Here is a 25,630-nt window from a genome sequence, read left to right as displayed (position 1 = left end):
AGAGGCTATAGAGCATGGCTTAATCTCATCCCTTCATACAGAGATGAGGAAGCTGAGGCCCAGAACTGAGAAAAATTTTGCCCAAGGCCACAGAGTGAGAGAGTTAGCAGTTCGCTCTGGAAATCAGATACCCCAACTTCCAGGCCAGCACCTGTTCTTCCTTCAACATTGCCTCTTGTTCCAAATGAGAGCAAATGTAACAGCCTACGAAGACATTCCTGCTTCCCCTACTGTTAAAGAGACAGCAAAGAGAAGCTAAACAGCCCACCTTCCTTAGGGCAGCATTTATATCCTATTTACACACCCATTTGTTTCTGTGTATTAAAGCTAGAAAGGAAAGTAGCGGGGTGCACTGGGTGGCTTAGTGGGTTAAGCGTCTGCCTTCCACTTGGCTCATGATCCCGGGGTCCTGGGATAGAGCCCACATCGGGCTCCCTGCTCAGTGGGGAGTCTGCTTGTCCCTCTGCCTCTGCCCCCCCTTCTCTCTCTCTCTCAAATAAATAAAATCTTTTAAATATATATATATTTAAAAAGAAAGGGAAACCTGATTTCAGCTGATTTAGCCAACAACAGAATTTGGCTTAATGACATACTTCCAGAGGGAATGCTAAATAGATTATGGGACAAGTCTTCCAGTTGTGTAAAGAAAATTCATATAAGCAAGAAACAGTTGGTTTATCGCCATGCCATTCAGCCACATCAGTTCAACGCAAGGAATATTCAATGAGTTTCCCTGGGTTGAGTTGTGTCTAATAGGATGTTGTTTTCTCTCCTGACCTGGGAAACCTTTTGCCTCTCTGTAGTTTAACCTAGTGTGTGCTGATTCCTGGATGCTGGACCTGTTTCAGTCGGCTGTGAATGTAGGATTTTTTATCGGTGCTGTGAGTATCGGCTACCTAGCAGACAGGTAGGTGCTGTGCGAATGTGGTGGAATTTAAGAAGTCCTGCAGGTCCGGGAAGCACTTGGATTCACCTGCCCCTGCTTGAATAGCATCCTTTCCCCAAGCACAAAGACCACAATTTCCTGGCCTCATGTCAGTTGTCTTGACAATTTGAGATTTCTTCTGCTGCTTTAATGAGCACGACCGATGTGACTATTTTCCAATTCCCTGGGGCCATAGAGGAACATTTCTACCTTAGGCAGCAGTTTTTTCTTGTGGGTTAGGGTCAGAAGGGAGAGTCATAGATGACTTGATCCTTTTTGTGATTCCCAATTCATTGGCCTCATCATCATTCCCCCATCTGTGAGCCGGCAGGGCCCTGAGCTCTCCCTCCTCTGCCTGCCTCTCCTACACCCAGAGCCAGTGTAGACTCTCCCTGTGGCTGTCCCTGTCTGGTCCTTGGCATTGTAGGAGTACTGAATTGGGGCCCTGGGGCCAGATGTAATTATAGGTGTGGAACCCAGGATATGATCTGGTAAAAGGGAAACTGGGTCCATCTACACTGACAGATGTAAATATCCACTTCCATAATGTCAGTGTCCCTGGAGAGAGATGAGAAAGGACCTCTCTGTATAGAACATATAGCAAATGGTCCTCTTAGATGGTCTGTGTCTTCAGGGAGCTAGTCTTCAGTGAGTTGTATGAATCCAGTGGTGCCTGTATGTCTTGTTTATCCATCACTTTGTAATCCCAGATTCTCAGTGCTGAAAGTTCTATATAGCAGGCATCTTTACCAGGTTGATGGCCAATTAGATATTTTTAGGAGTCCTCAAAAGGGAAATGAACAGAAAAATTTGCTTTATAGTTGATACTTTAGCACTCATAATACTATTTATTGGGTATTGTCCATGTGCCAGGCACCATGCTTAACTGTTTGGACAGTATCATTCTCTTTAATAACCAGTCACCCATGAGCTCAGGATATAGAACTATAGAATAAATATATGTAGTCTAATCTGTTTAATAAATTTATATTTATGTTTATTACAAAATAAATTTATATTTATTACAAAATATAAATATATATTTAATTCTGAAATAAATGCCAAATACACTTTATGCTTGTTGCCCTCCCCAACTATATCTGTGATGCAAATAAACCCAAATCCATGAGCATTATATTAAATGTAAATCGAATATTTTCTTTGACTATGCTGTATCATCAGGCTGGAGGAAAACTTGTAAGTGAGTTAGAGATTAATAACAATAACTTAATCTATCCTCTCCCAGGGGCATCTGCAGTTTCATAGCCTGGGCCCCCACTGTGGCAGCAGGAGGGAGGGGGGCAAGGCAGTTGAGGCCACTGAGCCACAGGGCAGCTCCATCCTTCACACCACTTCTGTAACTGTCTGCTTAGTCTTCGTTTAAAGGATCTTCCTTTGTGTGGGAGGCTTGTGAGGTAAAGAGGAAGGTCATCGGCTTTTATTTTTCTTGCCCCACAAGTGAGGTCTGTGGTTTGGAGAAGACCCTGTAAGTCAGGAGAGCTGCCAGCGAGGGACAATCTGGAGTCTGCCTTGCTCCAGTGTGTCTGTCTGGCCCATCGGCTCCTTACCCCCTCTCCGCTCCCTCGTTCCCTGTAAGGCAGAGATACTAACACTCAGCTGGAAGTGAGCAAATAGGTGGCTGAGCTTCACAGCTGGTTAAATAAATGAGTTAATTACTCTCATCCCACTCAAGGAGTAGGAGACCGGTTATAATTCCCCACTGACAGTGCATTCCTGATTTACAATCCTCAGTCAATTATCCACCTTCTTGGATGACCTCATTATTTTGTTCCTATTGTTGAAATCTCCTATGCAAAGTTGATTACTCATTATTCTTCCCCACAAAAACGATATCCAAACCTCCATTTCTTTTTCTTAAGTTGTCTGAAGTTTGGGTGGTTGTTGTCTCTTCCTTTCTGTTCTACTCAGGTATGCATGTGAGAGTGGGTAATAAGACAACAGCCAGTGGGAGAAAAAGAAAAGGCAAGTTATCTTTGTATATTTGATGCCTATTTCTGGACAATATTCAGATCTTATACAAGGGTACAAGAATCTCAAGGAAACTCATTTTATGCTACAGATTAAACCAACATTAAATAAAATAGATTGTCTTCTATGATGCTTTTGAAAAATAAGAACCAGCGGTTGATTAAGGTAGCTTTAAAAGAAAACCAGAAGGATATTATGAAAAGGTTGTAAATAAGGATACGGAGGTTTACACCATGTCAGCTTTCTGAAGGTCAGTTTGCAAATGGACTGGAGGAAGGAAGAATGGGCATGTGTTAGAGAATTTGAAAACAAACTTTTTATAATATGTCTAATTTATGTCATCATTCAAACCTCCTAAAGAATGTTTTTTAGTATCACCTGACACGAAAAAGTAATCTCTCACCAATTCCAGATTTGTTACTCCACTGATCAGTAATTATAAGCTCTGTATTTAGTGGCATGCTTATAAAAGTTCAATGACTGGCTTTCTGAGGGATAAAGGCTTGATGTATAGCATTTGCTGATTTCTGTGGTGTACATACTCCCACCACGGTCATTTCAAGCTACCAAAAAATGAGGTCACTGAACAAAGAGTTGGCTAGAAATATGCACCATTTTCCAGTATTTCCACTGTACAGATACAAAGGACACAAGTAAATAATCTCACGAGCATAGATAATCATCAAACATGGTGAAATAATTAGGAAACAATGTTTTTGCATATTTATTACACTTGTTTTTAATATAATTTACCTAAGTGTATGATGTAATTTTTAACAACGACTGTGTTCAACAATTAGCTCGAAAATTTTCTGAAAGCCTAATAATCAGCTCTCAAGTGCCAGCACCCACTGTCTATATTTCATGATGGAACTAGATCAGAGCAGAATCAAAGTCCCAGTGGGTCATTGTCAAACTTACCCAACTATGTGAAACTTTCCAAAACAAGCTCTCTACTACCAACTATGTGCCAGGCACCATATTGGGCATCCAGATGTGTTATATGTCGTTTAGGTTCAAAACAGCCTTTTAAAAATGATTTTCTTATCCCCAATTTGCAGATGAGGAAACTCAGTGAAATGAAAGTAGTGCTTCCCAATGTTAATGTGCATATAAACCACCCAGATTTTGTTAGAACTCTGATTCTGATCCAGTGGGGCCTAGAGTGAGCCCTGCATTTCTAACCACTCCCAGGTGATGCAGATGAGGCTTGGGCCACATTGAGTAGTAAGTAGCCAATGGATTTATGAAGCTAGCAGCACTGGAGTCCACCCCCCTCTGCTGTTCTAGCTCTTTATTTTTCATTTAATCACTTACATGATTCTGTTGCAGGGAGAAGTCTCAAACCACTATCCTAGATCTCCCAAACTTCTTTCAGCCATGCCATATTTTTGTAATAACATTATGTCCTTATTTGGAACATATCCCCCACTAAAGTTTTTTTGCATCATAGCTTTGATTTTCTGAAGGTTTCCATGCTCTGAGTTTCCAAAGGTAAATATACTCTCTTATCCACAGGATTTTATCCATCTACAGGAGCAGGACTACTATGGTATGCCCAAGTCAACTTTGGAAGCTAGAGAGCTATCCCCTGAGCAAATGTTTATAAACTCCTCAGGGGTAAAGAAAGGGATTTGGTAGGAGAACATGGGAAGAAAGGCTAAAATACTTTGTTGAGATGTGACTTTAGAAGACTTTGAATAAAAGGCCAAGGAGGTAGGGGTGTCTGGGTGACTCAGTCAGTTAAGCATCCAACTCTTGGTTTCGACTCAGGTCATGTTCTCAGGGTCGTGAGATGGGAGTCCCACATTGGGCTCTGTGCTCAGCGCAGAGTCTGCTTGTCCCTCTCCCTCTGCTCCTCTCCCCACTTAGGCGCTCTCTCTCTCTTTCTATCTCTAAAAAAAGGCCAAGGAAGCAGATATTTACAGTGGGGAACCATTAACTGAGAATTAAGAACTGAATAGCCAGAGGTGCCTGGGTGGCTCAGTTGGTTAAGTGACTGCTTTCGGCTCAGGTCATGATCCTGAAGTCCCAGGATCAAGTCCTGCATCGGGCTCCCTGCTCAGCAGGGAGTCTGCTTCTCCCTCTGACCCTCCCCGCTCTCATGCTCTCTCTCTCTCTCAAATAAATAAATAAATAAATAATCTTAAAAAAAAAAAAGAACTGAATAGCCAAAAGAGGGTTTTAAGAATTTTACCAGTTTACATTAATTACTCATGAGACTGCTTAATCTCTAAATTTCAGATTTAAAACATTCACATCCCAAATAATTGTTAATGATGTTGCAGATTATTTTTACATGGTCAGTTAATATTGAAATGGACACTAGAACACAGATGCCTACAAGCAGAACGGCTGGTAAAAAATGTTCATCCACCATCGAATGTGCAAAGTGAATGACATAAAGTGCTCATGACTCTTCAGTTTGAAGTAGATACGAAAAGATTAAATAAAACACTACTTTCTATGAAGAATCTTTAAAATACCCATTAACGGCCATTTAGGGTGTTTCTTAGAACAAAACAAGGCGGACATGATAACATGATGACAATATGAACGAGTTGTCCCAAGTCAACTTTCAGAGAGCCTGCCTTACAAACAGAAGGCAGGAAATGGGGGAGACCAAGTGTCTAGCTCTTTACGTGTAATATCTCATTTAATCCTCTTGTCAACTGGGTCAGATAGATAGGTCTTTACCAGATGAGGAAATTGAGAAAGATTGAGTAACCGGCTGACATTATACTAAGTGATAAAGCCAAAATTCAACCAGGTCTCTAAGTTTTCCCCTCCTCTGTGTCCTGGGACACTCTCTAGGTCCCTCAGCTGATGAAAACCAAGTCCCTCAGACCAAAGGTGTGGAAGCTATCTTGCTGGGATACTCCAGGACAAAGACGCCCCACTCCCACCCCACAGCTGACACCAGAGACCTTTTCCATGGAGACATGCAAATACCACAAAGTCCAAAAGCAGTGTTGAAAATGGATGGGGGAGTACATTAAACACTGAATTTTTTTTCCTAAAGCAAAAACTCTTGGGTGGGCAGTTGGTTGAGACTGTTAGTGCAAAGGCCCCCGCTCCTACGATGATGGAAGACCCAGACGGGCCCCTAGGGCATTCAGCACTGGGTGGCCTGGAAGAATCACCCCCTGCCTGAATACCCTCCACAGTGTGGGACTGAGAAGGTTCTCTAGCCCTGGGGTGAATGGGGCTCATTGTGCATAGAATTTTCACAGAGTGCCCTGGGGAAAAGTCCTGAAGCAAACTAACCTGAAGTCAGGGATTCTTTTGGTGGGCATCAATCCAAGCCTCCTGAGTTTGCATAATTCAGAGCTAAGCTCCCCTTAAGATTTCCGTAACTCCCGCGCCATTTTCTACAACCTTCATGAATCTAATCTAATTCTATGTTTTCTCTTTGTTTCTCTCCTTGCAGGTTTGGCCGTAAGCTCTGCCTCTTGGTGACGATCCTCATAAATGCTGCATCTGGAGTTCTCATGGCTGTTTCCCCAAACTATACATGGGTGTTAATTTTCCGCTTGATCCAGGGGCTGGTCAGCAAGGCAGGCTGGTTAATAGGCTACATCCTGAGTAAGAATTGCTCGTGGCTATGGCTGTGAGAACAAAGCCACGTTGCTGCCAAAATCCTCAGGAGACGGGAGGGGGCTTGCCAAAAAATGGATCCAGCTTCAAGAAAATGTTGAGAGATTTTTTTTTTCTTTCTGTATCAAAAGGATTTCTAACATCTTTTCAGTCCACTCATTCTGTATTCTTCCTCTAAAGAAAACAATGAAGACAGAAATGAGGGTAAACATCAAGCCATCCAGATTCTAATATAGCTTCTTAGGGAAAAGTTTTCTGTACCCTGGGGTGGTACACACAGAGAAAATCTAGCCTACCAGGCCTACACATGGAAAATTCAGTGGTGACAGATATGTTAGACTTAGAAGGGACTTCACTGCTTTGCATAAATGGATTCTAGGAAATCTCTTGTTATCCTCAATGTATATACATGGAAAGGGAGAACATGAGCACTGTGGAGAATCTAAGTTCCCCAGCCACTTGTCTGACGAGGAATATCTTTCCATCCCACTCACTAGCAGCCAGAATTACACGGAAGATCCATGAAGTATAGGAGAATATTTGAATCCTAACAGCAGAGCATCTTTAAAGCCACATTAAGAAAAATTAGCATCCTAATCAGATCTTGGGAATGAACTCCATCTTTCTTTTCCCTTGGCAACAGTCAAATAGCATCCAATGAAAGGAAATGGATGCCTTGAAATTGAAACCATCACCATCATAAAACCCTGGTTACCCATGGGAGCTAGAATATGTGTGCTTAAAATTGTACCTGGTAAAGTTAACTTGCAACTCAGAAGAAAGATGCTGGATGCTATTATGTGCTGTCCTGGTAGACATTTATTTTTATTTATTTATTTATTTTTTTTTAAGATTTTATTTATTTATTTGAGAGAGAGAGAATGAGAGACAGAGAGCATGAGAGGGAGGAGGGTCAGAGGGAGAAGCAGACTCCCTGCCGAGCAGGGAGCCCGATGCGGGACTCGATCCCGGGACTCCAGGATCATGACCTGAGCCGAAGGCAGTCGCTTAACCAACTGAGCCACCCAGGCGCCCTGTCCTGGTAGACATTTAATCTATATGTGGGCAGTGAAGTAATTTATTAATGTACTGTTATTCAATCAATAATTTGGTTTTTAGAACACATGATATGTAGAAATATGTATAATTTAATTGTATAAATTTAAATTTCAGCCTTCTGCCCATTAATTTCTTCTCCAGTCCCTCTGACTGTCCTTGAGGTACACCTTGCTGCTTGACCTCTTTCTGCCCCATGACCCCCAGCCCCCGTCCGTGACCCCAACCACGTCGAAATATTTCTATTTATTGAGCACTTACAGACTTTCGCTTAACTTTGTTTTAAATACTTTTTGATCATTTGCAGTAATATATAGAAATACCTTTTGAGGGCATTTCTATATGGTTTATAAATAGTTGAAGTCTTTAACATGATTACTAAACATTAAAAGCCAAAGGTCTGTGGCTCATGGAATAGCTGGAATTTAAATTCTAGTATGTTTGTGATATAGAAATGACTATCCCCTAAATCCATGTACTACAGACCTCACACATCTGTCAAGATGCAGTCATGGAATGGGACAAAGCTGATTATTCTACCACATGCAGTGGTGTGCTGATAACCTGGCTTTTAGAAAACAAAAAGCCCTGATTTTTGGTGTTGTCTGATTTCTAAATTGCAAATACTCCCACCATGACTGACTTTAAGATACCAATGGGTTTAATAACCACCTTGCAAAATTCCTGGAAATTTAAAAATCAGTTCTTGCAAGACAGTACTAGTTGACCAATCGGTATGGAAACCCACTAAACCCACTACCAGGTTTCCCAGCCATTTATACCCATTATCGGGATTGCCAAGAAAATATTTAACTCATATAAGAGAACGAGCTGTATTGAGATGTTCATTTATAAAAACCACCTACAGTCTCAAGTCAATCTTTGATCCATTTATTCAGGACTTAAATTACCATTGCCTTACTACCCTAGATCAAAAGTTTGCAAATAAAAACAACTGGATTTTTTTTTAAAGGCAAAAACAATTTAAAAAAATAAAAACAACTTTGGATTGCTTCAAAAAAATTTTTGCATGTATCTGAAATCCAGTTGCATTTGCCCTTGAAATTATTCTCTAAATCACACATTTTGCTCACAATGGCGGGCCTCTCACCCCACCCAATGTGGAATTACAAGATCTTAGATTAATTAGTGTGACAGCAATAATTATAACAAAATAGGCCCTAAGGAACGTTTAAAATCTTTCAGAAAGCTATTTAAAAGACTTCTAGAATTTGGCCTCTTTTTCGAGGTTGGCATGCTCGTTTCCCCAAAGTTGGACAGCCGAGCCATTGTCCTACTGACTTGCATTGACCATTTGGGTTCTCTCTGCAGTTACAGAATTTGTCGGGCTAAGCTATCGGAGAACGGTGGGCATTGTTTACCAAGTGGCCTTCACCGCGGGGCTCCTGGCATTGGCTGGGCTGGCCTATGTGCTTCCTCACTGGAGGTGGCTACAGCTCACTGTTACTCTGCCCAACATCTGCTTCTTGCTCTATTACTGGTAAGTCCATTTGGAACAAAAAAGGAAATAACTTGAACTATTTCATTTCTCTGAAAAGGCTGCCTCCCCTAATCACACTATCCTTCCAAATTCCAACGTGTCCTTCACTCTTTCCTTTCATGAAAAGTCCAGGTCCATGTTTCAGGATTAAAAAAAAGAAAAACATGAGCTTCGATCTGTCTTCTTCTCTAGAAATCAAATGTCCTTCTACTTTGGGCTTAAGAGTTTTAGATTTATGTCTTTTCACATTATTTATTATTATTTTTTTAAATTTTATAAATTATTTTTTTAAGATTTATTGATTCATTTTTGAGAGAGAGAGAGAGAGGCCATGTGAGGTGGGGGAGGGGCAGAGGGAGAAGGAGAGAGAGAATCTCAAGCAGACTCCCTGCTGAGCTCAGAGCCCAATGAGGGGCTGGATCTCCTGACCCTGAGGTCACCACTGGAGCCGAAATCAAGAGTCTGACCCTCACCCCACTGAGCCACCCAGGCACCCCAATTTATATGGTGTTTAAATTAACTTCTAGTGACTGTGGTGCCCTTGGCAGAGATTGACAATATTAGTATTCTTATTCTCTCCCTGCTCAGAGGAGACTTTAGTGTAAGAGAAGATGGAGTGTAGCACCGGGTCACCACTTCCTCATGTCCCTGCCCAAGGCAGGCATCTCCAATCAATCCCATCAGTCCTATTCCCAGATCAGGCCAATAGGACACCCCAGACAGACCATGCAAATCAGAGTCTCCAGGGCTTGCGAAATATGTTTGTCACCACTGCCAAGGGAACCATGGAAGCAGTGGAAACAGCAGAAACTATCAGAAATCCCTAAAGTGAGGTTGCCCGAAATAAAGCAAGAGGAATGCTGAGTTATCAAGCAAATCCCTCTACCATGCAACAAACCACTTTCTGGATGTATCCACCTGTTCTTTGCATAGTCGTCTTGTCTAAGAATTAAGCATCTCAACCCTTCCCAGGAAGCCTGTCTCTCCTCCAAAAGCTGGTCAAACTCTGAGACTAACCCTAACCCCCCTCCCATATCCACTCTTCCTCTTTCATGTCTCTGACGCCACACCTGCAATAGACTCTTCCTGGTTTCTTCAACATTTGCTCTTCCATCCTCCAATCCAAGTTTCATTTCTAAAATCCAGTTCCACCGTGTCCCTCTCCTGCCTCAAAATCTTTCAACAGTTTTGTTTCCCTGATGCTTTAGCACAACAGAAAAGACACACCTATTATCCAAGTTCTGACCACCTCTGGAGCCCTCCTTCTTGCCATTTTTACTTAATAGAATCAAATTTAATTTACTTACAAATCTATAACCTCCATGATGCAACCACCATCATTAAAACATCACTGGCAATGTAGAGTAGAAAACAGGTGTTTGGGGGGAAGAGTGGGGATAAAGAGATTAGGCAAGGAACTATTGCCATAATCCTTGCAAGAGAGGACAGGGCCTGAAATAAGACAAGTGAAGGAAACTGTAAACACATTGCATCAGGTAGCAATGACAGAGGTTGGTGGAGACTGAATGTGAAGGTTTAGAGAGAGGAGGTGCCTCGTGAGTGGAGCAGAGGTTTGTGTGTATGTGCTGGGGGCACCGTTCAGAGGTAAGGAACACAGGAGGAGGAGTGGGTTTGAAAGGTGGGAGGATGAGGTGAGCTTGGGACATGCCGAAGTTGGAGATTCGGAAAGGACATGAACGTGCGCATAGCCAGGCGTGGTTGAACGTAAGGATCAGGAATTCAAGTAAAATTCCTGTCTTTGTTGTAGCTACGGGATGGAGGCAATCACTCAGAGAAAATGAGCAGAGTCAGGAGAGGAAGGAAATGGGGCAGATCACAAGAAAACACCAAATCCTGAAAAGGCAAGCTAAGGATGAGAAGCCAGGACAGAAGAAGAGAGGGGGGGTGCCATGATTAGAAGGCAGGAGCTATGGGGGCAGAGGGGATGTGGCAGTCACCGGAGGAGGGACTCTGTGCAGGCTGGCCTTGATCAGCCTGCCCTGGTGGGGCCACTGTCCCCTGCCCCGTGGCATTACACACACGTCTCTGTAACCCTCATATCTTACTGCTTGTTGAGATCAGCTGTTCACTTGACACTGAGGGACTTGTCCGTCTGTCCCAGTAGGCTGTCAGCTGTTTGAGGGCAGGTAACATTAGGGGCCCTCTGGCTCAGCTTCCTGTCCAGGGCCGGAGCCCCATAGCAACGCCCCCAGGGGATGATTATTCAGCGTCTGCTTGAACACTGTTAATGGCTAGCTCCTACTTCATCATCAAGCAAGCCACTTTACTGTAGAACCCAAAGCTCATGTTCCAGAGACTTCTCATTGAGCCAGAATTTACATTCCCGGCAAGTGTACCCAGGGCTCCCAATTCTGCACTTAGAGCTTCAAAAAATTAATTTCTATTCTCCCGGGCAATTCTTGAACTATCTGGATATGCTTCTGAGAGTCCATCCAGACTTTCCACCTGTAGACTAGCCACTTATGGTTCCCGTCTTCTCGGATCTGGTTCCCAAATCCTTCACCTTCTTGGCCCTTCAGTTCATGCAACACCTGGCTGAACTGACCCTGCTTCCTGAGGTGTGGGTGACCGGGCTCAACCTGTGCACCAAATGTGATCTAGAAAAATCGCCCTATGGTGTCATAGCAGAAGGGATGGCTCTGTGAGTTGTGGATTGATTATGGCTGAGCTCACCACATTTCCATTCTTAATGAAAAATCTTAATCAGTTGTCGTTGATTCCTCTCTCCACTGCACTCCCACAAACTTCTGTCCCGAGTTCCTTGAAGTTCCACCTCTCAGAGCAACCTTCTCTCCCAGAGTGATGGCCCACATGACTCTAGGCCAGAGCTCCCACCAGGCCAGCCCTGCTACCTCCATCCTGCCAGTCCCCCTTCCTCCCATCAACCCTGAGCCAGCCGCTCCAAGAGTGGTCTCCAAACACAGATCCAAGTGGCTGGAGTCCTGCTCAAGGAGCTCCAGGGGCTCCCTGTGTCCGCCCAGATCCACCAGCTTGCCTCAAACTCTTACCTCCTTCTTTGAGAAATCAGCTGTCAGAATAATACACATAAAGCTCTTGCTTTCCCCCATGACGGAACTGCATCCTGCCACCAGCAGCCCTGCAGCCCAGCTATCAGCTCTCAGCACGTGCCCAGCCCCAGCCAACCTGCTTCTCGTCCCTCTAGCACAGGGCTGGCTGGATATTCAGCTGACCCCTGCTTTGCAGAGTCCCACTGGGAACTCTCTGAAGAGGGGACCTGCAAGGTTCCTGCACAAGGCTGAATAGAAGTCAGCGGGTGAAGGAGGAAAAACCCATATACCATAACCCCTCCCCGCGGACCAGGGAGCCCGAGGCGGGGCTCGATCCCAGGATCCCAGGATCATGACCTGAGCTGAAGGCAGATATCCAACTGACTGAGCCGCCCAGGTGCCCCATGCAATACAGTATTATTAACTATAGTCACCATACTATATATTATATCCTCAGGACTTATTTATTTTGTAACTGGAAGTTTGTGCCTTTTGACCCCTTCACCCATTTTGTCCACCTCCTCCCCCACCAATCTGTTCCCTGTATCTATGAGCTTTGTTTGTTTTAGGTTCCACGTATAAGTGAGATCGTACGGTATTTGTCTTTCTCTGACTTATTTCACTTAGCATAATACCTTCTAGGCCCACCCATGTTGTCACAGATGATAAGACGTCATTCTCTTATATGGCTGAATAATATTCCATTATATATATATATATACATACACACCCTTAGGTTGTTTCCATGACTTGGCTCTTGTAGATAATGCTGCAAAAAACATAGGGGTGTGTATATCTTTTTGAATTAGTATTTCTCTTTCCTTCTAATAAATACCCAGAAGTGGAATGGCTGGATCATAGGGTAGTTTTATTTTTAATCTTTTGAGGGCCCTCCACACCGTTTCCCACAGTGGCTGCACCAGTTTGCATTCCCTTTCCCTACACCCGGTCAGCATATGTTATTTCTTATCTTGTTGATTCTAGCCATCCTAACAGATGTGAAGTGACATCTCCTTGTGGCGTCAATTTGTGTTTCCCTGGTGATGAGTGATGTTGAGCATCTTTTCATGTACCTATTGGCCATCTGAATGTCTTTTTTGGGAAAATGTATATTAAGATTCTCTGCCCATTTTTAAATCAGATTTTTTTTTTTTTTTGCATTTGAGTTGTATGAGTTCTTTGTATATTTTGGGCATTCATCCCTCACCTGATATATGATTTGTAAATATTTTCTCCCATCCAGTAGGCTGCTTTCTCATTTTGTTGATTTCTTTTGCTGGGCAGCCCCTGCACAATTTTATCTCCTTTGTAGATCCAACCGAACTTCACTGTGTAAGATCCCTTGCAGAAATTTGATTACGACCACTGGGGACGGAGGCTCAGGAAGACGCCCTCATCCCAGACTAAACAGCACTGATAACATTGTGCTATACCCTAGGTGCATACCTGAGTCTCCGAGGTGGCTGATCTCCCAGAACAAAAGTGCTAAAGCCATGAGCGTCATTAAGTACATCGCAAAGAAAAATGGAAAATCTCTGCCGGCCTCCCTTCAGGTAAGCAAGCAGCTGAACTATCAGATCAGGGAACAGCAGGATCTGGGAAAGCCATGCGTTCTCAATAGGGAGTCGCAGAGGGGGCTCACCATATGTAACAGGATATTTCTGTCGTGCTAGGACTCATGGTCCCTGGTAAAGAAAATTCTAAATCAATCAAAAACATAAAACTAAAAGGAAACCAAAAATCATTTAAAGGCAAACGAGAAGCTTCTATAGTGTGCAACCCAAGGCTGTGGCGGGCACTGGTACCCAGGTACCCGATGTTTTCCTTCCCCGGGTGTCCATCTGCACGCTCAGGGAGGGGGCTTTTCCCCGGAGGGAAGAGTCTTCAGACACAAATCATTTCTTAGAATTTTAAACATTTTGGATAGAAAATTGTCCCAAAACATTGTGAGCAGTCTCCTGTCTTTTAAAATAAAACACAACATGGGGGTGTCCATTTTCTCTGCATTTCATGGTTTGCCTTTGGTAGACCTCATCACCTTACCTAAAGCCTTTTGACCTGACAGGGGATGGAAAAGCAAAAATCAAGCTGATTAGAAAACTCTGTCAAAATAAGAGTAATCGGGGCGCCTGGGTGGCTCAGTTGGTTAAGCGACTGCTTTCGGCTCAGGTCATGATCCTGGAGTCCCTGGATCGAGTCCCGCATCGGGTTCCCTGCTCCAAGCAGGGAGCCTGCTTCTCCCTCTGACCCTCCCCCCTCTCATGTGCTCTCTCTCTCATTCTCTCTCTCTCAAATAAATAAATAAAATCTTTAAAAAATAAATAAATAAAAGAGTAATCGTCTCTGCTCCAGGATCTAAGATAGGTTACCTGTAAGCATTTATGATTTACATGACTTTAGAGTAAGCATTTGGGGACTTGGAGGCCTTTTTTTTTTTTTCACTTCCTCTCCGGTTTCTGGGTGGTTGGGGTAGATCCCCTTTTCCACGGATAACCAGCATAGCCCTGATTCTTAAGTTTCAGATCCTTTCAGAAATTGGTCAGGGACTAAAGGACACGTGAGTCACAGTCTGGCCAAAGTGCAGAGTTCATTCACATGAGAGCGGTGAGTCTGCAGGAGGTTCTTCCCCTGCTCCTCGGGCTTGCAGACACCCTCCTGTGTGGCTGTAGGAAGAAGTGGTTTTGCAAAGGTTCTGCTTCCTGAGCCCTGGAGATTGAATCTCAACTCCACCACCTACTGTTCTCTTCTAGCGCAGGGCTTCCCCAACGTTAATTAATACCTGTGCCCAGGATGCCCCTGGGGACCCTGCCGAAATGCAGATTCCAGTTCAACGTGTCTGGACAGGGGCCCCGGGTCTTTCATTCCAACAAGTTCCAGGCAATACCGAGCTGCTCCAAGTCCCAAGGTCCCAGAGCAGAGCCTCCTGAGCGATGGGCCGCACCTGGTCCGGCAGGGAGCACGCCCGGTGCCCCCAGCCCTCAGGGCCCCTGGGCTGGGCCTTCTTCTGCTCCCCTGTGCTTGACTTTCAGTGCCACTGGACATAGGCCCATGAGTGACCTAACTCCCCCTAGCCCAGCTTCCCCTTCTGTGAAAGGGGATGAAAAAGATGGAACCGAACTACCCGGATAGCCAAGGTTAAATGAGCTAGTAAGTGTGAAAGGCTCATTAGAAGCCCTCAGCAGGTGTCAGGTACTGTCGGGATTCCCTGTCTTACCTGGGGACACTGTCTTTCACCACACAAAGCTGTTCCTCCTGTTTCCGTTCCTAGAGCCTCAGACCTGAAGAGGAAGTTGACGAGAAGCTGAATCCTTCATTTCTTGACTTGGTCAGAACCCCTCAGATAAGGAAACACACTTTGATCTTGATGTACAATTGGTAAGGAATGTTTTTCACTTTAAAATCCCTCCACGTTTTTTTTTTTTATCCCCGGCATCCACATTAGGGGAGGGACCAAGACAGCACTGTCACAGCCTAGCTCCGGTGTAAGTATGGACAGTGGGCAGCAAGGGGACTCATTTATAGCCGCGTTTTCTGATACCATTTTTTCAGGCAGGTGTTTGAAGTCAGTCTCAAGGCATAGATAAGTATGTCCTCAACCTTGGCATTGCCTTAAAACGTCCTGTGAGATTATAAAATAACAACACCAGGACCCCCACCCTGGCCCCAGAAAATACTGATGCAGTTGGCCCAGGGAAAGTCTAGGCACCAATATTTTAACATTCTCCAGGTGAGTCTGACATATAGCCCAACCTGAGAACTACCGGTTCTATACCTATGATGAGTATAGATCTCTCCTTATTATACGGGGCTAGCAAGGGAAGGGTCTTTTCCCTTTCTTGTCTATTGGAGAAAGAAATAAACTTATGAAGGAGGATAAACCACAAGGAATAATCCACTGGCTCCACAGTCCGGTGGCTGACGCACGATTGTTTCCACAGTCTGCAGGCTGCTCCTGGAGCTGTGAGCCATTCACCCTGCACTGAGCCTTCCTTAGTGCAGCTCACTTTCCTTTCAGTGTGTCTCGGGGTTCACGCCAGCCACGCGAAGATTTGGAATCATGGACAGAAGCAAGGCTCCTCAGGAACTCATTTAGCAACCTTGAAAATACTACCTGTAAAATACAGCCGGGAAATTTGGCTTCGTACCCTTCTTTCCTTTTCTGAATAGTTGTGACTGTTGCCAAGCATCCTCTTATTTGCCATTGCAGATAACTTCTGGTCAACAAAACATAACCAAAAAACATCGTCAAAATGTTGTCTATATTGTGTCAGAAGAGAAATCAGCAGGAAGGGAGGCTGTACCCGTTTGGGTCTCTGGTTTCCTAAAATTTGAATTAAGTAGTCAATCCCTTTGATCCCAATTCCATTAGAGGATCACAAAGAGAGAAATAATTAACAATCACTAATAACCTGATACAGTTTTAGCAAATAAGTCACCCTAGAAAGACATTTCTTTCTACTTTTCAATTTGGCCAGGGAGCGCAATCCTCCTTTCTTCTCCTTTCCTGGTTCTGGGGTCACAGTCAGCCACCGCCGTGGTTCAGACCATGGAAAAGCAGTAGAATGAAGGGAAAAGCAATAAGAAGATGACAAAGAAAGATGACCCACGATCAACTCTTCTTTTTCCAGAAGCCTCTCCTTTTTGATGACTTGCTTCTGGTGCTTGGCTTGACCTGAGCTTCTCCTCTTTGCTCAGGTTCACGAGCTCTGTTCTCTACCAAGGCCTCATCATGCACATGGGCCTTGCGGGGAGCAATATCTACTTGGATTTCTTCTACTCTGCCCTGGTGGAATTCCCAGCCGCCCTCATCATCATCCTCACCATTGACCGTATAGGTCGTCGGTTTCCGTGGGCTACATCAAATTTGGTGGCAGGAGCAGCCTGCCTCACCTCGGTTTTCATCCCTGAGGGTAAGTGTCGAGCCATGCTGGGGTCTTGTCTGCCAAGGCTGCACAAAGAGGGGATGTCACAACCCTCTGGTAGTAAAATGATGTAATTTATCATCCAAGTCAATTTGGAAAGAATGAACACAGTATCTGGGACCTTCCTGAGCAAACCCATATGGCCACCCTGTCTTTAAGAAGAATTGTACCCAAGGCTTGTCTGCGGTAACAGACAATAATAATCACACCTGATTGTTCTCTAATGTACTATAACAAGAGACTAAGAGGACACATGCCATAGGCCATGGAGCTGGCCCAGAACAGAGAGCATGGGCTTTGGGGTAGAGCAGGCCCAGGCTTGAAGTCTTATTCCAGCATTTTCCAGATACTATTTAGGCAACTCCCTTGAGTTCCCTGCATCATCCTGCAGAACAAATAAGAAAGCTTAGGTAAATGCAACCAATGCACAATTATTCAGTTCCTTTCTTTCCTTTTCAAATGCTTTCTCAATGAGGAGGAGAAAAACCTGTACAAGAGAATCCTATTGGCAACATGAAGCTTTCTTTGAACCCTTTAGTCATTAGCAGTTATTTAAAATATGCCCATATTTTGCTGTTTCTTTTGGGTGGCCCGTATAAACTAGAGTTGGCCCAGCTTTGGTACAATCCTGTTGTCATTAATGACTGAGTTCTAAAGAGAGTGTTAGAATCATGCCTAAGGTTAAAACTAACAAACATGGGAAATTTTGCTCTGAAGTCTTGAGTTTAGAGAAGAAGAATGTTGCATTCTCATCCCATTCTGGAATGTGGACTTTCCCCTCTGGAGCACTGTGCAGACCAGGGATTATGTGCAACGTAAGTGGTGCGTTTTTTTCCCCACAGATCTCCAGTGGCTAAGAGTCACAGCCGCGTGCTTGGGTAGAATGGGGATTACAATGGCCTATGAAATGGTTTGCCTGGTCAATGCGGAGCTGTACCCCACATTCATCAGGTGAGCACGTTTTCCTCACCATGAAGAGGGTGGATGGGACATTTGCTTACGGGCTAGAACTACCACAAGCACCAGCAGAGGGCACCTTCCTTTTCAAAACATGGGGCAAGAAAAACCAAAAACCAAAACAAACCACAGGACAAGAGAGGATAAGAACATTTAAAGGCAGTAGCCAGACCACATCTCACAGTTACAGGCTGGGGTGAAATACAGTCACTGTGTAGTGGGAACAGAAGACACTGATTACAAGAGAGGGATTACCAAATGGCCATGGGACAGAGTGATCAGAAACAGTATGAACAGGGGAGCGCCTTGGTGGCTCAGTTGGTTAGGTGTCTGCCTTCTGCTCAGGTCATGATCCCTTGGTCCTGGGATCAAGTCCTGCATCGGGCTCCTTGCTTGGCGGGGACCCTGCTTCTCCCTCTCCCTCGGGCCCTCCCTCCCCCCAGCTCATTCTGTCTCTTTCTCTCTTTAACTCACTCTCTCTCAAATAAATAAATAAATAAATAAATAAATAAATAAATAAATAAATAAATAAAGGAAACCGTACGAACAAGACCATACATAGAACACTGCAGGGAAGACAGATGACCAAAGTAAAAAGTGAAAATTGCCCCCCCATTAAAAATCCTCCAAAAAGCTAATATAAAACAAGTACAACAAGAATATGAGTGGAATTATGACTCATACACCATTTGTGTGTGTTGAAAACAACGTGAACGCCGTTTTTTTTCAGTTTGCAGACGTTTCAGTGACTCGGGGAAGGATTTATTTGGGTGGGGTAGGGGATAAGTACTGTACCGTGAGAAGCTGGAAGTTAAAGCAGTTCCCTGCATTTCAGGAATCTTGGTGTCCTCGTCTGCTCCTCCCTGTGTGACATCGGGGGTATCATCACGCCATTCCTGGTCTACCGGCTCACCGACGTCTGGCATGAGCTTCCGCTGGTGGTTTTTGGTGAGAAACCCTCAGACACACCTTTGAACAAAAACCCATTTTTCTAGGGACCTCCTTTGTTACATCTCAAAACAGGTATCATGCCTACTGGCAACTACCGAATGCAGCTAGTAATTAGTACTACTCTCAGTGTTAGTAATACTAGCATACGTAATACTGTTAGTAGCTACTAAGACCCAAGTATGGGAGCCACTAAGACTCCTGGCCTCAGCGGTACAAAGCTCAAGAAGGAGTGAGGTGGAAAGCCGTTTGCCTGAAGAACACCCCTAACTCTCTCCTCGCCGATCTCCACCCCTCCTTGGGTCTCTTTGTCACTGAGCTCACTCTTTCTGCCTCCTTGATGGCTGAACGTGGGAAAATACAAAACTTTTCACTTCATTACTTCAAAGGAAGGCAGTTAACATGTTGCAAAGAGCGATTTCAAAACTCAGGGGAAACAAAGACCATCATTAAGGAAATGCATTAGCGTCATGGCGCTTATGTCGGCCACCCCTTCCCCAAATCCCTTGGGCTATTAGATTTAAGGAGGATTGGTACAGCCCTTCCCTCCAACCCTGAAGTAATGTACCAATGCAGAGCCCGCTCCCTCCCCCCACTGCCCAGCCTGCAGCATGGAAGGTGACAGGGACAAATCTAACTATCAGCAATTAACACACAGAAGAGGCCAATGTTGAACATGACTACTAGAGACCGTGAAAGGGGTCCGGAATCGTGGACATTCCCATTCATTCGTGTCCATTCCTTTCCCCATAGCTGTGGACGATGGGACAGACCCTCTCCTGTGCGCCACACAGAGGGGTGCAGAGGGCTGACCAGATTCATGCACACAGCGTTCGCCTCCTCGTGTTAGCCAGAAGGCCTCAACGCACCCAGCTCAGTCTTCTTTTAGACCCACTGGGAGCCACTTTTAATTTGACAAAAATATAGCAGTTTTCCCCATGGGCCTACAACCCTTACTTCATTTGAGAGGAGGGATGACAAGACGCTCTGCACACCGGGGGCACACCCAGATGGCTTTTCTCCTAATGCCGCTCATTGCCACACACAAGTACCTCTGCTCACTCCTCTTCTCAAGGGATTTGTGAGGGGGAAATTTTCCAGTTCTATAGATGAGCCAGCAAATGTTCCACACTGCTGATAAAACTCACCCTCAAAACAGACCCAGTGAATTTCTCTATGCTGTGACTTAGCAACAGCGAGATGGCCAAAGTTGATAGAACACAAGTTCTTTATCCTGGCAGAAGCATGATTTGGCAACAGGGTGGCTGGTACCACTTCGGGGACCCCGGGCATCTTCCTCTCCCAACACTGGCTGAGGGACCTGCGCAGAGCCTTCCTTCCATCTTGGGGAAATACCACGACACCCTCTGGGCTCCTTCCTTCCAAGGGGGAAGGTGGAGACACCTCAACCTTGGTCATCCCCTTAGGTAGGCAGTGAGTGATCGATGGGTCAGTGAGACATTTCTGGGTGGAAAACAGAGACTTCGTGTTTCTCTAAGGACCATTGAACAATGCAATGCCAAGTCCAGACCTAGATGAGCCTCTGTGGACCCTCCCTCAGGGATTCACCTTCCCCTGGGAAAGATCAAGGATTTTAATTGCATTTCACCGTTTCAAGTAAACTCAAAGACTACTCCCACTGTTATTGATGCTTGTAGTTCCGTCTTCTTTTCTTACCAATCTGAGTAGCTAGCAGGAAACAAAACAAATACTTTTCCATTTTTACTCCTTTCCCTTTCTTTTGCCCGCAATAATGGTGTACTGATTGTGGTCTTGAAATAGCCAGAAGCGATTATCTAGAGCCTGAAAATCAACAAATGAACAGTTGAAAGAGTACTGGAAAAAAACTGATAAGAAATACCCTGGTTAATGAGGCTTATCTTTGCAAATATAAAAAGCTAAGGAGATGATCATTTGATGAATCCATTATATTCTCTTCCTAATTCACTCACTGCAGAGAATCAAAGCCAGAAGAATATGTGTATTATTTGCGTGATTTACAGCCAAGTGAATCTTTAGATGTTCAGAGAGACTCTGAAGGTGGCTATTTCGTTCCTAACTCTGCGGCAGGCTCTGCCACGTAACAAGCAGGAATGCATTTCAGTCTCAGAATAAGCGTGTGAGGTGGGAATATCACCCCACTTTATGGCCAAGAGTCTGGAACCGAACTTCCCAGGGCTCTGAGACCAGTGAGTGGGGACTCAGAACCGGATCCCAGGCACCCAGAGCTACAACCAGCGTCCTGAACCACTGAGCTCTGTGGCCTCGATTCCTGTCATTTTGTAAAGATGTAAAAACAGAGGCCAGTGTGCATTTTTTTGGAACTCCAAAACCAATGAAGACCCCACATCTATTTCCTGCATTCGATTATCGTAAAACATAAAACGTAACCTTAAAATCCCAAAACGTAAATGGGAATTTAAAGACACATAAACACTCTAATGTTTACTATGACTCCCCAGCATGTGCAAAAAATACAGCTGGAGACAAAGGAAAAAGGAACAAAAGGAATTTCTCAAACACTGAAAGTGTAGGCCTGGCTATACTTTTTAAATGCTGTGAATGCAGTGATATATGATTCACTACTTCCGGGTGCTAGTCATGTTCCGAGGTTCTGACTCATTCTCATTACTAAGTGCTTTATATTGGCAGGGTTATGTTCTTCCTTTCCTAAGAGTTGATTTTTTTTTCAGAGTTATTTTCTAACTCCAATGTATCTTAATATTATGGCAATGTTCTCTAGCTTAGAATAACCTTGACTCAAAATGTTGAGTATTTCATCTCCCTATAAGGAATTGTAATCCAAGGGAGTTTGGAATCAGCAAAAATATTTATAGGACAGTCAGAGATAGCAAAGAAATCTGTAAGTATAGAATATCACAAAAAATAATTTTTTTTTTTTTAAGAAGTAAGGGGAGTTCTGATTATAAAGCCTGCCTGTTTTAGTTCCTAATGTAATTTGCATCTGTTTGGCTTCCAGCGGTGGTTGGCTTGGTTGCTGGGGGACTGGTGTTGCTGCTCCCAGAGACCAAAGGGAAGGCTTTGCCTGAGACTATTGACGAAGCTGAAAACATGCAGAGGTAGGAAGCTGAAATTCCTCCATACAGGTCTGCGCCAATTCTGTAGCCAGTTGGAAAAAACATGAGGCTGAACTTACACCTCATACCATCCACTGAGATCAAGTCACACAAAATCAAAGACTAGAAAATACAAAGAAACAGTAAAATAATGAACATACCATAGAAGAGTACCCTTATACTTTCATAGTGGGGAAGGTCTCTCTGTAAGTACGGCAAAAAAAATCCAGGACCCATTTTTAAAAAGATCAATAAGTTTGCCTTTATAAAAATAAAGAATTCTATTGAAAAACTAACATAAGCTTAAAAAAAAAAAGTAATAATAACAAACATGGAGAAAATTTTTGCTCCTCTACAAGGGGCTAATTTTCTGAATATATAAGGAGCTCTAACAAATCCATAAGAGGAACCGCACAGAAGAAAAAATGGGCTAAGGACTTGAACACATAATTCAGTGAAAGGAAAATAAAAAGAGCTCTTAAAGATATGAAAATATTCTCATTTCCTACATAGTGAGAGAAGTACCAACGAACACTGTACTACTCACAACTTAGATTGTTGAAGATCAAACCACTTGGTAACATTGTGTTGGGGAAGAATGTAGGTAAACAGCGTCCTACGTTGCCAATGGGAGTACACATCTGAAATCTCTATGATGGCAATATGACAAGAGTATCAAAAATGGCTATTTATTTTTATTTTTTTTAAAGATTTTACTTTATTTATTTGAGAGCTAGATAGAGAAAGAGCACGAGCGGGGGAAGGGGCAGAAGGAGAGGGGGAAGCAGGTTCCCCGCTGAGCAGGGAGCCTGGTGCAGGGCTTGATCCCTGGACCGCAGGATCATGACCTGAGCTGAAGGCATATGCTTAACCAACTGAGCCATCCAGGTGCCCCTGTGTATTTCTTTTTACCTAGCAATTCCACACTTCCAGGAATTTACACGTACAAAATGACGTATGTACAGGATTACCATTTAAGACAATTTTTTATGTAACAAAAGATTGGAAACAACCGAAATACCCATGGATTGGGAGGCCAGTTATATAAATTATGGTATGTCATTCAATAAAATACCATATAGCCATTAAAAAGAATGAGGCAGCTTTATACACACTGATAAGGAAAGTCCTCTAAGATACATTACTAATTTAAAAAAGGGGGACGCCTGAGTGGCTCAGTCTGTTAAGCATCTGACTCTTGATCTCAGTTCGGGTCTTGATCTTGGGGTCATGAGTTCAAGCCCTACGTTGGGCTCCATGCTGGGTATGGAGCCTACTTTATAAATAAATAAAAAAATTTTTAAAAAGGAAAATATAGAAAGTATATATTCTGCCATTTCTATAAAAGGAAAGAAAAAATATATGTGTGTTAAATGTAAATACATATACATTTATTTATATAAATGTAAATATATATATATAAATATATATGTAAATATATATGTAAATATATATATTTATCTTTACCTGTATCTCTGGAAGAATATGCAAGAACCAGAACATTGGCTGTTTGTGGAATGAGAGGCTTTGGAACACAGGTGGGAGGGATTTCCAGTGCATACCTTTTTCTACTTTCCAAACTTTGGACCATATGAACCTATTCAAAAATTAAACCTAAGAAAGTCTAATGAAGAGAAACATAGGACACACTGTCCACAGGTTTCTTTATGCAATATGCTTAGATGTTTTTATTCATTTTATTTATACTCCAGTTCTGGCCTACTGGCACCATGAGCTGAACTGAATTTTATCCGTTCTACACATTGTTCCCATTTAACATACTCAGCACCCGGGCAGATGTGGCTACGGAAGAATCGCCGTGGTCTGAGGCTTGTCCTAGAGCTTGGAGCTCAGCATTACAAGAGGCCTTTGAGCTCAGCCAGTCGTCACTCACTGGCGAGCCACAGGATATCAGGGCCTCAAGGGCTCTGCTTGACCCACGTGGTATTTTTAAAGTGGGAAATTTCACATAAACTGGATTTCCAGTATCTCTTAAAGAAAAAACAATTCAGAGGATTTGGTAACCCACACAGGCATTTCCTCTTGCTGATGGCTTGCAGGAGCTGAGAGGGGACTGAGGGTTTGGAAGGGCGTGTCTGCTGGAGGAGGCCACAGTGACACATTCCCCGTTATCTCGTGCCTAGCACATTTGTTTTTTCTGCCTGGTGCATGCAGACACTTGAGCTTGAGATCCTTGATCTAGACCAACTGCCCCCCTGTACCCCTATCTCAGGGAAGCTTCCCATGCACACGAGCCTCCCCTTGAAGACAGACTGTGCCCCATTTACTGTCGTCTCCCCAGGACTCAGCACAGTACCTGGCACGCACAGACCGGGTGCTCCCCATATAGCTGGGGACTAAATGCTGAGTTCCTTCTACAGCATCGCTAATCATGGGCTCTCCAGGCTTGTGCAGCCAGCTCCCCTGCCGGGAAGGCGGTAAGGTGTGGTGGGCAGGGGCATGAGCTCTAGAGTCTGACAGGCCAGGTCTTGACATTTCCCATCATGCGGCCTTAACTCTTGTAAGCCTTGGTTTTTTCATCTGTAAATGGGGACAATGGTTTCTACTCACTGGATTTTTGTAATGAGATACATGCATGGAAAGTGCCTGGCACTTTGGAAATGTCCAATAGCCACCGTATTATCCATAGTTTTCATAGCTGCTTTGTAAAACGGGTAACTAGACAACTGAGTGGAAATCAAATTTTAAAATATATTCTGAATGGTTTTGAGATAGGGAAGCGCAGCTCCGTGATAGACGCACAAACGTCTACTTGTAAGAGGCTTCCCATCAGGCTGGTTCATCAGGCGAAGGAGATGTCACAAAGATTATTCCTGTTGTTGGTTTACATGCCTTCTCTTCATGTGATCTACAAACACTTCTCTGAAGATTTGCGCTTTTCTGTTTTCTGTATTCCATAACCCAGCTCACCTTTCAAAGATGGAAGACAGATCTGTGTGAGGCTCACGGCTACAGAGGAGAGTGGGGAGGTGAACCCAAGGCTGGGCTGCTAAAGGGCCCCCCTGCAGGCAAAGATGAGCAGGGGCGGCCCGCGGGACACAGAGGTGCCCCTCAGGAGAGCTGACCCAGGCCCAGTGTCCCCCGACACTGAGGGAGAGGCGCCAAAACAGGACTCCCTGCCCCCCCTCCCAAGCCCTCCGGCTCCCCAGCACCCACAGCCCGTCCTAGTTACACAGAGAGCCCCGGGCATTTCCTGATGTACCCCTTATTTCACTCTTCCGCCTGTTTCCTTGTCTGTAAGATTGGGTAACAGTAGCTGACATTCGCTCAGAGCTTTCAGCTAGTGCTTACGAAGCCCCTCGCCCGAGCTGCCCCATTTAATCCTGGCGACAACCCTGTGGGACAGGTACTGTCATTATTAGCCCCGTTGACAGCTGAAAAACATGAAGGCAGCAAAGATCAAAGATTCACCCAGGAGGCCAGTGAGTGACAAAGCCAGTCCTGGCAGCCAGGCTCCAGGGAGCTGGGTTCACAAGGGGGGGCAGGGGTGAGTGCAGGCAGGGGCCCCGGCCACGCTGGGGTTCTTAGCCGTCAGTCAGCGCGGCTGCAGCTGCTCTTACGGCTGCTGCTGTTGCTGCTGCTGCTGTTGCTGCTGCTGCTGTTGCTGC

At 44.3% G+C, this 25,630-nt stretch overlaps 1 protein-coding gene across 1 annotated transcript in view; it reads left to right on the top strand.

The window, feature by feature from the left end:
• The window catches only part of LOC118001791 (solute carrier family 22 member 2), a 30,499-nt gene that overhangs the window by 2,102 nt on the left and 2,767 nt on the right, over positions 1 to 25,630 (top strand). The window contains exons 2-10 of the mRNA XM_034991936.1: positions 804 to 907; positions 6,345 to 6,499; positions 8,900 to 9,068; positions 13,536 to 13,650; positions 15,366 to 15,472; positions 16,793 to 17,007; positions 17,862 to 17,970; positions 18,812 to 18,924; positions 21,905 to 22,004. Coding sequence (XP_034847827.1) covers positions 804 to 907; positions 6,345 to 6,499; positions 8,900 to 9,068; positions 13,536 to 13,650; positions 15,366 to 15,472; positions 16,793 to 17,007; positions 17,862 to 17,970; positions 18,812 to 18,924; positions 21,905 to 22,004 — 1,187 coding nt within the window. The remainder of the gene's footprint in view (positions 1 to 803; positions 908 to 6,344; positions 6,500 to 8,899; positions 9,069 to 13,535; positions 13,651 to 15,365; positions 15,473 to 16,792; positions 17,008 to 17,861; positions 17,971 to 18,811; positions 18,925 to 21,904; positions 22,005 to 25,630) is intronic.

This window comes from Mirounga leonina, unplaced genomic scaffold, assembly GCF_011800145.1.
Source record: "Mirounga leonina isolate KUSES-001 unplaced genomic scaffold, KU_Mleo_1.0 Mir_54, whole genome shotgun sequence".
NCBI lineage: Eukaryota > Metazoa > Chordata > Mammalia > Carnivora > Phocidae > Mirounga > Mirounga leonina.
Note: the sequence above shows the minus strand (reverse complement) of the source record. Positions and strands in the feature narration are given on the sequence as shown.